Source organism: Podarcis erhardii (genome assembly GCF_964252035.2).
Source record: "Podarcis erhardii genome assembly, chromosome: 5".
NCBI lineage: Eukaryota > Metazoa > Chordata > Lepidosauria > Squamata > Lacertidae > Podarcis > Podarcis erhardii.
The window spans coordinates 62,796,280-62,808,540 of NC_138509.1; the positions used below are offsets into that span (position 1 = coordinate 62,796,280).

At 42.5% G+C, this 12,261-nt stretch overlaps 1 protein-coding gene across 2 annotated transcripts; it reads left to right on the forward strand.

Moving 5' to 3' along the window:
* The first annotated feature begins 1,083 nt into the window (after positions 1–1,083).
* Positions 1,084–11,101, forward strand: LOC309342717 (small ubiquitin-related modifier 3). Of its 2 annotated transcripts, XM_081863539.1 has the most exons (4): positions 1,093–1,266; positions 5,022–5,150; positions 6,266–6,337; positions 9,295–11,101. In XM_081863539.1, exons 1-4 carry the CDS (start codon positions 1,246–1,248, stop codon positions 9,355–9,357), a joined length of 285 nt encoding a protein of 94 aa, XP_081719665.1. In that variant the 5' UTR covers positions 1,093–1,245; the 3' UTR covers positions 9,358–11,101. The 2 variants fall into 2 exon arrangements, with proteins under 2 accessions (XP_081719666.1, XP_081719665.1); XM_081863540.1 differs by lacking the exon at positions 6,266–6,337 and having other exon boundaries at positions 1,084–1,266.
* The last annotated feature ends 1,160 nt before the right edge of the window (positions 11,102–12,261 follow it).

Sequence of the window (12,261 nt, forward strand, 5' to 3'; positions counted from 1 at the left end):
CCATCAAGATCACAAAGAACTTGCATATGGGAGTGAATTCAGCACAGGCTGGAACAAAGGACAATAATCTCTTCCCTCTGGGGGCAGGAAACTGCAAACTCCCCTCTGTCACCTGGAAAGTACTCATGGGGAGGGGGAAAGGGGGAACCAGCCAGGTGACAGGACACTCAGGTTACCACAACTCCTCCCTCAACCCCTCCTTTTTGTGATGTATGCATGATGTTTCTGGGGCTGGGCTTGATCTACAGGAGGGGAATTTCAAAAGTCTTTATAAGACCTTGCACACCATTTTTTTCTGTGTCCTTCCTCTCTCCTGCAAGTGAAGGGAGCACCCTGTTGCAACAGTTCAATAAAGGCCAAGCCTACAGGCTGCTGTTTTGCTCCAAGTTATCCTGGTTGGTGTCTTTGTTTTTGTCCAAGGGAGCCCTCGGATTTTTCCGTTAACACTTTTTTATTTGCTGTCTTTCATCGTTTCATTATTAGATTGTTTTCGTAAACTGCATTGTTGTTGTTTACTACAGCCAAGCAGATTATAAATTTTATGAAATAAATATTTTGAATTTTGCCTAGTTTGTTGGCCTGCCAGGAAATATTTAGCTGCCACGAATGAATGAAGCGTTTCCACACAGCTTTTACAACCAAGGTAGGCTTGAAGCGCAGCAGCTAAAAGGTCCTTATGTGAATACGTGTGGAAACAGAAGGAGACGTTGTCTGTGTAGGAGAGCAGATGCGCGATGCCTCGAGTCTATTTCTATAATCGGCTTCTTAGGCCCATGACGTTATATCTCCGAACAGGTCATATAGGGGGGCTATGGAGGGCGACCTCCTCCATTCCAAGGGGGACTTTCGTATTCCTTTTCGGAAGCCTTCGCCCCGCCCCCTCCTTCCTCCCGCGCCCTGACGTGGCTCCACCCCTTCCCCATCCCCCCCCCACCCGCGCACCTTCTGCCGCCCAAGCGCTCCCGCTTCAGCCGGCGATGACGCACCTTCGGCGCCATCGCCGCCGCCTCCTCCGCCCTGGCGAAGCGCGCTCCCGACGGGGAGAGCATCGCTCGGGAGCGCGCCTCGGGAGCGCGCTCCGCCCCCACGTGACCCCTCCGGGACCAACCGGGAGCCGAAGATTGCGGGGAGCGGAGCGCGTCCTCGCGGGCAGTTGCTGCGGGCGGGAGAGGAGAGCGCAGGAAGACGGGGGCTCCGAGCGCGTGCGGACTCGCTCCTTGAGAGGTCCCTGCCTGACGCGACGCCATGTCCGAGGAGAAGCCCAAGGTGAGTGCGAGGCCGCCCCAGCAGCGCCCCCCCTCCCTCAGCCGCTCGGGCCCCGTAGGCCCTCCGCCTCCTCTCGGGCCCCTTCCGAGCCTGCCTGCCTGCCTGCCGGCCGGCCCCCCTCAGGAGAGGGGCGCGAGGCTCGCCGCGGGGCTGAGGCCCCGAGGGTCTGCGTTCCCCCGCCCCGGTTGTGAGCGGCGAGACCCGGACCCGCCTCACCCGGAAGGAGGGCGGCCCGACCGCGCTCTTCTTCCGCGGAGCTCCCGCAAGAGTTCGGCGCCGCTCCTAGGCCGCGCCGCTTCTCTGCGAACTCCCATCCCGGCCCGCCCCCGCCGGGTTCGCTATTGTCGAGCCAGGCCGAAGGCGCGACCACCACGTGCTCCGCAAGGCAGCGCTCTCTCGCCGGGGCCCGGATCCATCCGGCCTCTTTCCCTCTCCTCGCCGCCTGCGGCCCCTTTACCGCGCGCTGTTGGACCGAGGTCTACGCGGACCGGTGTCCAGTAATTTCCAAAAGGTTTTGCACCCAAGAACCCCCTTCCCCCGCGTGCATCCATATAGCGAGGGAGCTGCCCTAGACAGAGCAACCCCATTGATCCCCTTGCGACTTGAGACTCAATATGCATAGGATCTGGCTGCAAGTTTGAGGAGAGGTTTTCAGTGCAGTCAAGTGCTGGCCATTGAATTCAGTGGAGGATATCTCCCAAGACGGTATGCGGAGCATTATACTGTTCTGTTTTGCGCGTGTGGAACAATCGCTATCCTCATTGTAATATTAGAACAATTTAATGAAAGATGATACGTTTAGCGTTGTCCCCATCAGTTGTAAGCCTACATCACAGAGTCGCTTAAAGGTGAGCTTTATAGATGAGATGTGTTTGTAGGCTGAAAATATTCAGATAAGCAGGAGTGAAAGCATTGAAAGTTTTTTTCAGTTGTTTGGATGGTATGTAGCTTTTTTTAAAATTGGCTTTTATCCACCCTCCCCCAGTAGTTTTAAAAGCAGAGAGGGATCATTCTAAAATTGAGTCTTTTTGCAGACTTGTGGAATACCTACACTACATTTAAAGCATATTTAACACCCATTCTTTTAATTCCCCCAAAGAATCCTGGGAAGTTTAGTTTAAGAGTACTGGAATAGGTAGTTCTGTGAGGGAAACTGCAATTCCTACGATTTTTTAGAAGATTGCCTAGTACTGGAGGTTGTTTTCCCTACTGCTACAGGAGACCGGTGCTGGTGAAGCTAAGACCCCAGGGTGGCACATCTTTGACAATTTATTGACTATTAATTGCACTCCAAATTTGGAGTAAGAGATGTAGTTCAGTGAAAGAGAATCCACTTTACAGACAGAAGGTCCAAGGACCAGTCCCTGGTATTTTCAAGTAGGAGATGAGAACATTCCCTACCTGAAAAGCAGAGAGCTGCTACCAGTCAGTGTAGTCCAGAGCTAGTCAACCATGATATCCTCAGATGGTTTGGACTGCAACTCCTATCCCTTGTTCTTGGCCATGCTGGCTGGGACTGATAGACGTTTTAGTCAACAACATCTGGAGGGTGCCATGTTGGCTACTCCAGGTTTAGAGAATACTCAAGTAAATGGATCTGAGTCAGTATAAGTCAACTTCCTCTGCTGCTTGAGGAAGGCTTTCAGTTTGCATCATGACTAGGCTGTGGATTCTTAAAAGCATTTAAAGTTCATTTCGAATAACACATACAGCTAGGGAAATGTTGTAATTGGTGTGAGACTAACACTTGGGATCAAGCTACAGTGGTACCTTGGGATGTGAACGGGATCTGTTCCAGAGCCCTGTTCGCATCCCAAACAGAACGTAAGCCGCGACAGTGTGTCTGCGCGTGCCGCGTTCTACCGCTTCCGTGCATGCATGTGACGTCGTTTTGACCTAAGCACGAGCGGCAAAACCCGGAAGTAACGCGCTCTATTACTTCTGGATCGCTGCAGAGCACAACCCAAAAGTGCTCAACTTGAAGCTTATTTATCCCGAGGTATGACTGTACTAGAAATTTATTAAAACTGCTAGTTGTTTAATATGCTATGTTGTGTGTTTAAGCCTACAATCCTAACCCCACTTACATGGGAGAAAGCCCTTTGACTCAACTATGATTTATGAGTAGACATGGTTAGGATTGCGACCTAAGTATAAGCTTACCAACAGTGAAAGTATAACTACAATTTAAAATCTTTCTAAGGGTAAGCCGTGGGGGGGGGGATTTCAGCAACCCTCTTGGGAGAAGTTTTTATGCCAACCTTTTCTTTCTATCACTTGCTGTGTTGCTCCCTGGGCTACTCAGTGGAAAAAGAAGGCAAAATTGATGTTTGTAGATTTCACCTCATTTTTTATCTTGAAATCCTAACGGAATTTCCTAGAGTAAAAAAATCTAAAGTCCAGTAGCAGAAGAGGGCATTTTCAGACTAAAAATGTGGAGGGGTTGCTAGATAATGCAGTGAGGCTGCATTATATATCATCTGCAGTTGTGTTACAAATCATACCTCCAAACCAGTTGAGGAAGCAGTGCTTTGTTAATTCATACCAAAATGGTTGTGCTGCAGTCACAATGAAAGATCCAAACATTTCTACAAGCCAATGCTCAACAACAGGATGACACATGGGGAGAAGCAGAAATACCCCATTCCAAATTCCTTTCAGCTTAGTCACATGGCTTAGCCACCCTGCAGGGGTTACACCATCCTTTTGCCAGTGTAAGTCAAACTATTTTTTTACAGGTTTGTGTGCCTGTGCCTCTGCTGCGTTTGGGCTGACTTAATCAGCAGTAGCTCCACTACTGAATAGAATTTGGAATAGGAGTAAGTTGTACTGGCTTCCTGTAGTTTGGTTTGCTCTGCTCTTTTTTAAAATTTAATAACATCTGTGTGCTGCTTAACTGTAGTGCAGCAGCTGTGAAAAAGGCAAATTCCATGCTTGGGGTCATGAAGAAAGGAATTGAAAATAAAACTGCTGACATTATAATGCCTTTATATAATTCAGTGGTGTGACTATGTTTGGAATACTGTGTACAGCTCTGGTCACCTCACCTGAAAAAGCATATTGCAGAGTTGGGAATGATTCAGAAAGGTGCAACCTAAAATGATCAGGGGGGTTGGAACAATTCTGCTATAAGGAAAGGTTGCCGCATTTGGGACTTTTCAGTGTAGAGAATAGGTGAGTAAGAGAAGACATGATAGAGGCATATAAAATTACGCATGGTGTCAAGAAAGTGGATAGATAATTCCCACCCCCCTTTCTCATAACAGTAAGAATTTGTGGAGATCCAGTGAAGTTGCAAATTTGAAGAGTCAGGGCAAATTTTAAAAAGTACTTCTTCACACAGTACATAGTTGAACTATGGAATTTACACCCGTAGGAGGCAGTGCGGGCCACCAACTGGGATGTTTTAAAAGAGGATTAGACAGATCCATGAAGAATTAAGTCTTATCAATGGCTACTAGCCATGATGGAGGCTATGCTCTGCCTCTGCAGTTGGAGGCAGGAATGCTTCTGAATGCCAGTAGCTGGAAATGCAGGTGGGCAGAGTGCTCTTGTGCTCAGGTCCTGCTTGCAGGTTCCCCAGAGCTTGGCCATTGTGAGAACAAGATGTTGGACAAGGTGGGCATTGACTTTATCCAGCAGGTGGTTTGTACGTTCTTTTCTGAGAAACCTTCTAAGTGCTGCAGGTATCAGCCAGGTTCTCTTGTCTAATGCTCCCCAAATACTGATCTGAACTTTTATGTTTTGTTTTGCAGGAAGGAGTAAAAACGGAGAATGACCATATCAATTTAAAAGTAGCTGGCCAAGATGGATCAGTGGTCCAATTTAAAATAAAACGGCACACACCACTAAGTAAACTAATGAAGGCCTATTGTGAGAGACAGGTAAATGAGTTAACTATATTTTTGTTTTATTATGCACTTGTTTATTGTGAGGTACTTAAAAAGGCTCCCAAGCCCCCATGGCTTATTTGCCCAGATAAATTTTGATGTTAGAATATTTTCTCAAGGCATACAAAGTTCTGATGCCTTGGTGGTGTAAAACCCATTATGCTAGTGTGTTGACGCATACAATTATCCCACATAATCTTTGATGTGCTTGTTGAATTCCTTTCATTTGCAGTGCTGAATTTATTAGCTTTGTCCTAGAACTTAAATTTTCAAAAATTCAGTTACTGTAACCAGTTTCTTCCTATCTCTTGTTTCTTTAATGGAGACACCAAGGAAATATCCTGTGTTGTGAGACATATCTGCACAAGTGTCAAGTCCTAATTTATCTCATTTATGTTATGCAGTGTTAAATTGAAGTATGAGAAAACTTCATTTAATGGGGCTGTGTGATGTGGATAAACCTGGGTGCTCATGAGATTACATTAAACCCATCAGACACATAACGTGTGTGCATTCAGCTTTACGCATTTGGCAAAAAAGAGTAAAATTTAAAAAGCGGGTGGGCATCCAAGGGAAAAAGACTTTGGCAATCCCACCCGCCATTGCACCCAGTGTGTTTTGACTATATGTGATTTTGGCTTCTGTGTACTATTCTTGGAATGTAGTCTCCACATAAATTGTGGATTTACTGTATACTGCGAGGTGGGAAGCCATAGGTTAAGGGAGCCAAATGTGGCCCTCTGGCTTTTCCTGCTCGGCTTGTGTTTGCCTCTGGCTCTAGCCATCATTTGCAGGTGGCCTCTAGAAGGTTGCCTAGATAGGAATGTATTTGATTCTGCTGTTCATAGAAAGTCACCTCTACACTTGACAAAGAAAAGACACCGTCCTAATTACATTGCATCTCCAGCAGCTCTACTGAGATTGCTAAATTAGACAAGTTTATAGAAATGTTGCATGACATAATAAAATTCCTGAGAGATACTTGGCTCATGAAGTGTTTATCCTCAATCAGCTTTCAGTTTAATTCTTTGAAATACTGATGTCTGTGAGCAATATCCATTTTGGCATTAACTTATATATGTGGATTTACATTAACTGTCATATTTCAGGGTTTGTCAATGAGACAGATTAGATTCAGATTTGATGGACAACCAATTAATGAAACAGACACACCTGCACAGGTAAGAGAGAGTGGTGTTCGTTATACAGTTGAAGCTGAGCTTGCGGCTACTGCCTGTGTCTTAGAAGTTTAGTTAATTACTTCATATGGGAATTACGTTGATTCCTAGAATAAAATGTTACTATGGTGAGCTAAATCATTATTAACAAGAGTCCATCAAGGTGGGAGAAAGAAAGCAATTAGAGATTATTAGAGAAGCTGGAGGTCTTCAAAATTCATGGGCAATTTCCACTAGTGAGGAAATGGTGTGTAAGGTTTCTGGGGTGTAAATAAGGTTGACACAGACTGGTAAGATGACAGATTTTGGTAGGCTCTCAGTGATTATTAGAAATACCGTACATATAATAGATCCCTTTAGATTTTGGTAGGCTCTCAGTGATTATTAGAACTACATATAACAGATCCCTTTACTGGAATTAATCCCAGGCATGATGTAATTCCGTGCCTGTGGTACTTGGTGGAATTCTCTCATCATTGATAGAAAATATTAATCTTTTCTCATGGAAACTTCCTCCCCTGTATCAAATTTATAGTGTAAGCATGCTACAAAATTTCCCCACCCAGAAAGGATTCAGTCTTGCTGAGGCTGAAACTCTGTGCACATTTATTTGGTAATAAATCCTGTTGAACTCAGCAATAACTTCTTCTGAGTAAAGATGCTGGGTTGTATCAATTGACGTCCCTCCAGCCGATTTGTGAGGGGGCTGCAGGGGGTAGGGTAGTTATGGAAAATCACTTCCCTCACCATTCTTCTGATAGAAGGCTCTACTGGATCAAAGAGTCTTCCATTTCAACAGGACACCAAATGGGGATAAAGAACTGCACTGTAAGTATTTGGCTGGAGGGAGTGCAAGAAAATGCATTCTTAGAGATGGAATCTAAGGCATTACCCCACAAGAAAGATAGGAATTTTGAGTTAAGAGAGCTTTAGCACATATGAGTGTGTGAGCTACTGGGAAGATCTGGTTTCTCCAAATAAATGTGTTCCAAAATAGATAACATGTGGTCTTAATATTTATTGTTAGTCTGATTTTAAATGTTCTCACTTTCATGTAGGATGTGAAAACTGATGCCTTTCTTATCCTTATTTTATTACTATTTCTAAAGGTTTTGAAAGGTATTAATTGGGATAGGAAAAAAGTTTTAGTCTAAGCTAACTGGTTCGCCAGACCATGCATGCTGGCTGGCACCAGAAATACTTGTTTTATCCTATGTAAAATTATTCATGCAAGTTGCTAGATTTTTCTGTATGTTTATAGTTGAGGATCTGTGTCTACAAATTTTGCCTTGCCTCTCTTTTATCTTCCTGAGGTCCTATGACCTGTGCACAGAATTTGGGGGAAGAGAGGCCTGCTCCCTCATGTTCTAGGTTTTTGCAGAAGTTCCAAGCAGTGCCTGTGCCATGAGAAGCAATAGAATCCATCCATCCTTCCACAGATTGTGGAGAAGGGAGGGTACTTTTTGAGTCAGGAGCTGTATATCTGCAGGAACTAATATCAGCGATTCTGGAGAAGTTGAGTGGGGAAAAGTAGTAGTAACTCACTTCTGCAAAAACCCACTCCTGAGAAGAATAACCATCCAGTTTCTTTCATAAGCTGTGCTTATGGAGAAAGCACTTGGCAGTACCTTTCTGTTTCCACTTACGAAAGTTGTGGAAAGGGAGGAAAGAGCATTTTATCTATTTATATGTTTGTTTTTATCAAAACAATTCTCAAGGTGTAAAATGTACAGCAATAGCAACTGAAAAAATGTAACATTTAAATAATCAGTGACAATAAGCAAGTATATCATAACAAAGTCAATCCACAAATTAAACTAATACAGATAAACTAACCCAATTAACAGCTTAAAACTGAACAGGAGAGAGAATAAAGCCTGATATGGAAATACAAATAGTAGTACAGAAAACTAAATTCCATAAGGTATTTTATTAAGTTACCACAGTTAACATACACACACGGGATGGCAGCCACCCACCTATCTTCACTAAATTTCTCTCTTGGATTTATTTGGAATGACTGTGTTAGCGGCTTTCTTAGCATGCCCTCTGAGATGTGCTTTATGCATGCTAATGTTGGGGGGAAATGCACTGTAAATGCTTGTGTACCATATTAAGAAAGCTGTAGGAGTTGGCAGTAGAAATAACCCAAGAATATTTAGCCTGCCAGATTGTGAAGTGTTGGACCAGTAAGGGTACCTAGATAATGATTTGCTAAGTATATGGTTTCCTCTGTTTTTAGGAGAGTGGTGAACTTCATTGTTCCTTCAAGGCTATATATTAACCTTCCAAGCCACATCTTCCCCAACCTTGCTTTGCAGCCACCCCCCAGTGTTCTTACCTGAGTAGAATATGTCCTTGAACTCCAGTAATGTTTTTTGCTTGCTTCGATAGAGTACAGAGATGTGTTGAGTGTGGAGAAACTAGCCTGCTGTACAAAGGTAGAATAATGCTTTTGCCTCACCACTGGCATATGGTCCCCAGAGGCTTGTCCAGAAGGGAATGCCTCCCTTGGGCTGAAGAAGTTCCCCATCCCTGCAATACACCAAGCAGTTGTGGTTGCAGAGTTCTCTTTAATTCTAGAAACCCAATATGAGTTTGTGAGAGATGCAGCTTTTAGCACTGGAATGGGGAAAACTGGTGCTGATAAAATAATACATCTAAACAAACCTCTACACAGTATGCTTCCAAACATGAAGTTAATTATTTGTACCTGTAGCCTACCCTTCACCAAATGATCCCAAGGCAAGTTACAAAAATCTCACAGCTAAAACAGGTACAGATACATAAAAAACATAACACAACTGCAAAACAACAGACCAGCAACACAGAACAAGAGTGGAGCAAGAGGGAAGGCATCTACTCAACCAGAGGTCTGAATTAAGAGGTTTTGGTATATTAAAAACAAGATTCCTTAAATATTATTTTTAAAACTCGTTACTTTTTTGTCTTATTAACAGTTGGAAATGGAAGATGAGGATACTATTGATGTGTTTCAACAGCAGACGGGTGGCATGTGCTAAATATCCTGTCCTTTTAGGAAGAGGAATGTAAAATTTCAACTCACTTTATCATCTGTCCTTGGATTTGCTATTAAATAGTAAACAAATGAACATGCCAATCATACAGGAATCTCCTCATGTTCTGAAGACATTTATCCAAATTATTTTCCTGTCCCTGATATACTGCGTGTGCAAGTTGAAGCTGCATCTGTGGGAAATTACTGCATCATAAAAATGGGCCCAGTCAAAATTAAATTTTCAAATAAGTAAAACACCGGTTGTTGTCTGCTGTCATCTTGTTTCTATAAATTGGTGGCCTAAATACAAGCCTACTGTAAAAGAAGGATACTTAGTCCTGGCTTTCCTTGTTTCTGTTTTACTGCTTAATTATGTAATGTAAATATTGAAATATTTTTCCTTGCAATAGTAAGTTTCTCAAAACAGGTGGGTTGAGAAAGAGAGGATTTTACCATTAAACACATGTATTACTTTAAAACTGTTAATGGGATATGCAGAAAGGACAGTACTTCAGATACATGCTTAGTGACAGTTTAAGGTAATGGAAATGTACATGTGCTTTTTCATAATAAAATAGCATAGAATAAAACAATTTTTTTAAAGTAAAGGAATGTCTTTGAGTTTGTCAGCAGCTGTAGCATTTGCTTAGGTTAACTTTCACATCTTCTATTTAACTGTCACATGTCCAACATTGAGCACCAATGTCTTTGATAAAATGTTTAAAGAATGGACCAGAACCAGAATTGTCTTAGGAAGCGATGGTGTTCAACTAATTCTAATGGAATTTGTTTAGGAGAAATTCTGAACAGATTGTTCCCAGTGAGAATCACTCCTTATTGATGTATTAGGCAATAAATAAACTTGTGTACCTTTTTCTGACATCTCTCTTGAAAGCTGAATTTTTAACTATTCCCTTAGCTGCTACTTTGAAATCTATAGGCTGGGATACAAAGGACCATGTGCCATGTTCTGTGTGCACATCAGGGATTTCTGCAGTCTTCCTGCTATAACTCCTCATGTCTCCTGAAAAGTTGCCTCCTATAGGAGGAGGACCCTTTGGAGTATTGTGCAATAATGGAGGGCTGCAGAGGAGAAATGTGTCCGGTACCTGTTCCCCATGTACATGCAGTCTCCTGCTTGTGCCTGGGGCTCTTTGGATAACCACCATCAATTCATAGATATTTTAGTTATATTATAATGAGTAAATTAGGTGTAGCTTTTAAAAAATATGGTATCAAGTGTGCAGGAAAATCTCAATGTAGTGATACATTCTTAAAGAGGCTTCCTGTGTCCTACATCCTCTAATATTTTGAGCTTCAAAATAATGTTTGTAGTGACAACTGGCTTGATAAAATTTAATTTGCAGAGATCCAAAAATACAAGGTCATTCTGTTGACTTTCAGGATGCTGTTCGTTGCTGCTTGAGAATGTCACTTCCTTTTAATCTCTACCCATCATGTGTTAGATTATCTGCTTGCAAGAAATCCTGTTGGGAAAAAAGTCTTTTCTGTTTCAGTTATATGTTGTCTAAGGAGGGGTATTTTAAAATCTGTCATTGTTTATTCACAAATTTTTACATTTGTTGTCCTTTACTACTGTACACAGTAAATATAGTTTGTTACTCTGTCTCTTGGCTTATGCTTGATGCTGCTGCATTTCATATGACTGTACTCAAAGCTATATCACTGAAATGTTGACAACTTATTCTTATGTACATCTTTTATTAAAGTTCTTTTATTGAGAGTAAGCCTACTGTTCAGGGCATAAAAATCAGTTTTTCATAAAATACACCCTGGAGGTGTTTTTCTTTATTAACTTACAATTACATGGTGATATTATTTATCCTTAATATCTCAGATGAAATGCACTTACTGTTTAGAAAAACGGGTGGCATGGGAGGAAGTTGTGATGGTGGCTTAAAGGGCAAGGCCATATTTTCTATTCAGTATTTCAGAGATAATTGCACATCAAACACCCATTTCAGGAAAACATTGCAGATCCATTTGGAATTGCTTCTATATGTAATTACACCTGGACCATACAGCTGCTGCTTCTGTTTAACTTGCACATAAAAAGTTTCACATTTGAGTAATTTAGCTTTAGTGTAAAATTTGAGTTGTTGGAATGATATCTCACAATATGCCTTTACCACAGTAGTGTGCCAAAGCCACATTTTTGCAGTTGTAGCTTGATGGTAGGCAATGCTTAAATCTTTCACTTTGACACTATTTTGGGGTTGTAGCTATGGAGATGCTGCCATTACTTGCTAAAAGTCTAGTTACCTGCAGCTTTTGTTTCAAAACATTTGGGTTGTTGGGAGTCCTGCAGAATCTTTTCCCCTCAACTGTTTGACACCATTGGCATTCGGTTATTATTGAGTCTGTATACAACAATAATAGAGTTGTAGAGTAGAAAGGGACCACAAGGGTCATCTAGTCCAACCCGCCTGCAATACAGGAATCTTTTTGCCCAACGTAGGTCTTGGAACCTATGACCCTGTGATTGAGTCTCATGCTCTACTGACTGAACTGTGATGGCATAAAAATTGCTGCAGCAGAGAAACATCCAAATATCATTGCAGCCTCTCTGGTGAAGCTGCCTTTTTAGGAATGACTGCCTGTAGGTAAGTCACTTTTTGTTTTGCCCCAAAATGACTTCTGGCCCTAGTTGGTCCAATGAATACCTCTTTGAAGGGCTGGAGGAAGGCTATGTGTAGATCAGGGGTCAGCAAACTTTTTCAGCAGCAGGCCAGCCCACTGTCCCTCAGACCTTGGGGGCCGGACTATATTTTAGGGTGGGGAAAAAAAACAAATTCCTATGCCCCACAAATAACCCAGAGATGCATTTTAAATAATAGGACACATTCTACTTATGTAAAAAACACACTGATTCCTGGACCGTCTGTGG

What these genes read in the sequence shown, in the direction of transcription:
- LOC309342717 (XM_081863539.1), top strand. Translation starts at nt 1,246, where the DNA reads ATGTCCGAGGAGAAGCCCAAG. An exon ending in TGTCCGAGGAGAAGCCCAAG is followed by an intron (nt 1,267 to 5,021) that starts GTGAGTGCGAGG and finishes TTTGTTTTGCAG; the next exon opens with GAAGGAGTAAAAACGGAGAA. An exon ending in AAACAGACACACCTGCACAG is followed by an intron (nt 6,338 to 9,294) that starts GTAAGAGAGAGT and finishes TCTTATTAACAG; the next exon opens with TTGGAAATGGAAGATGAGGA.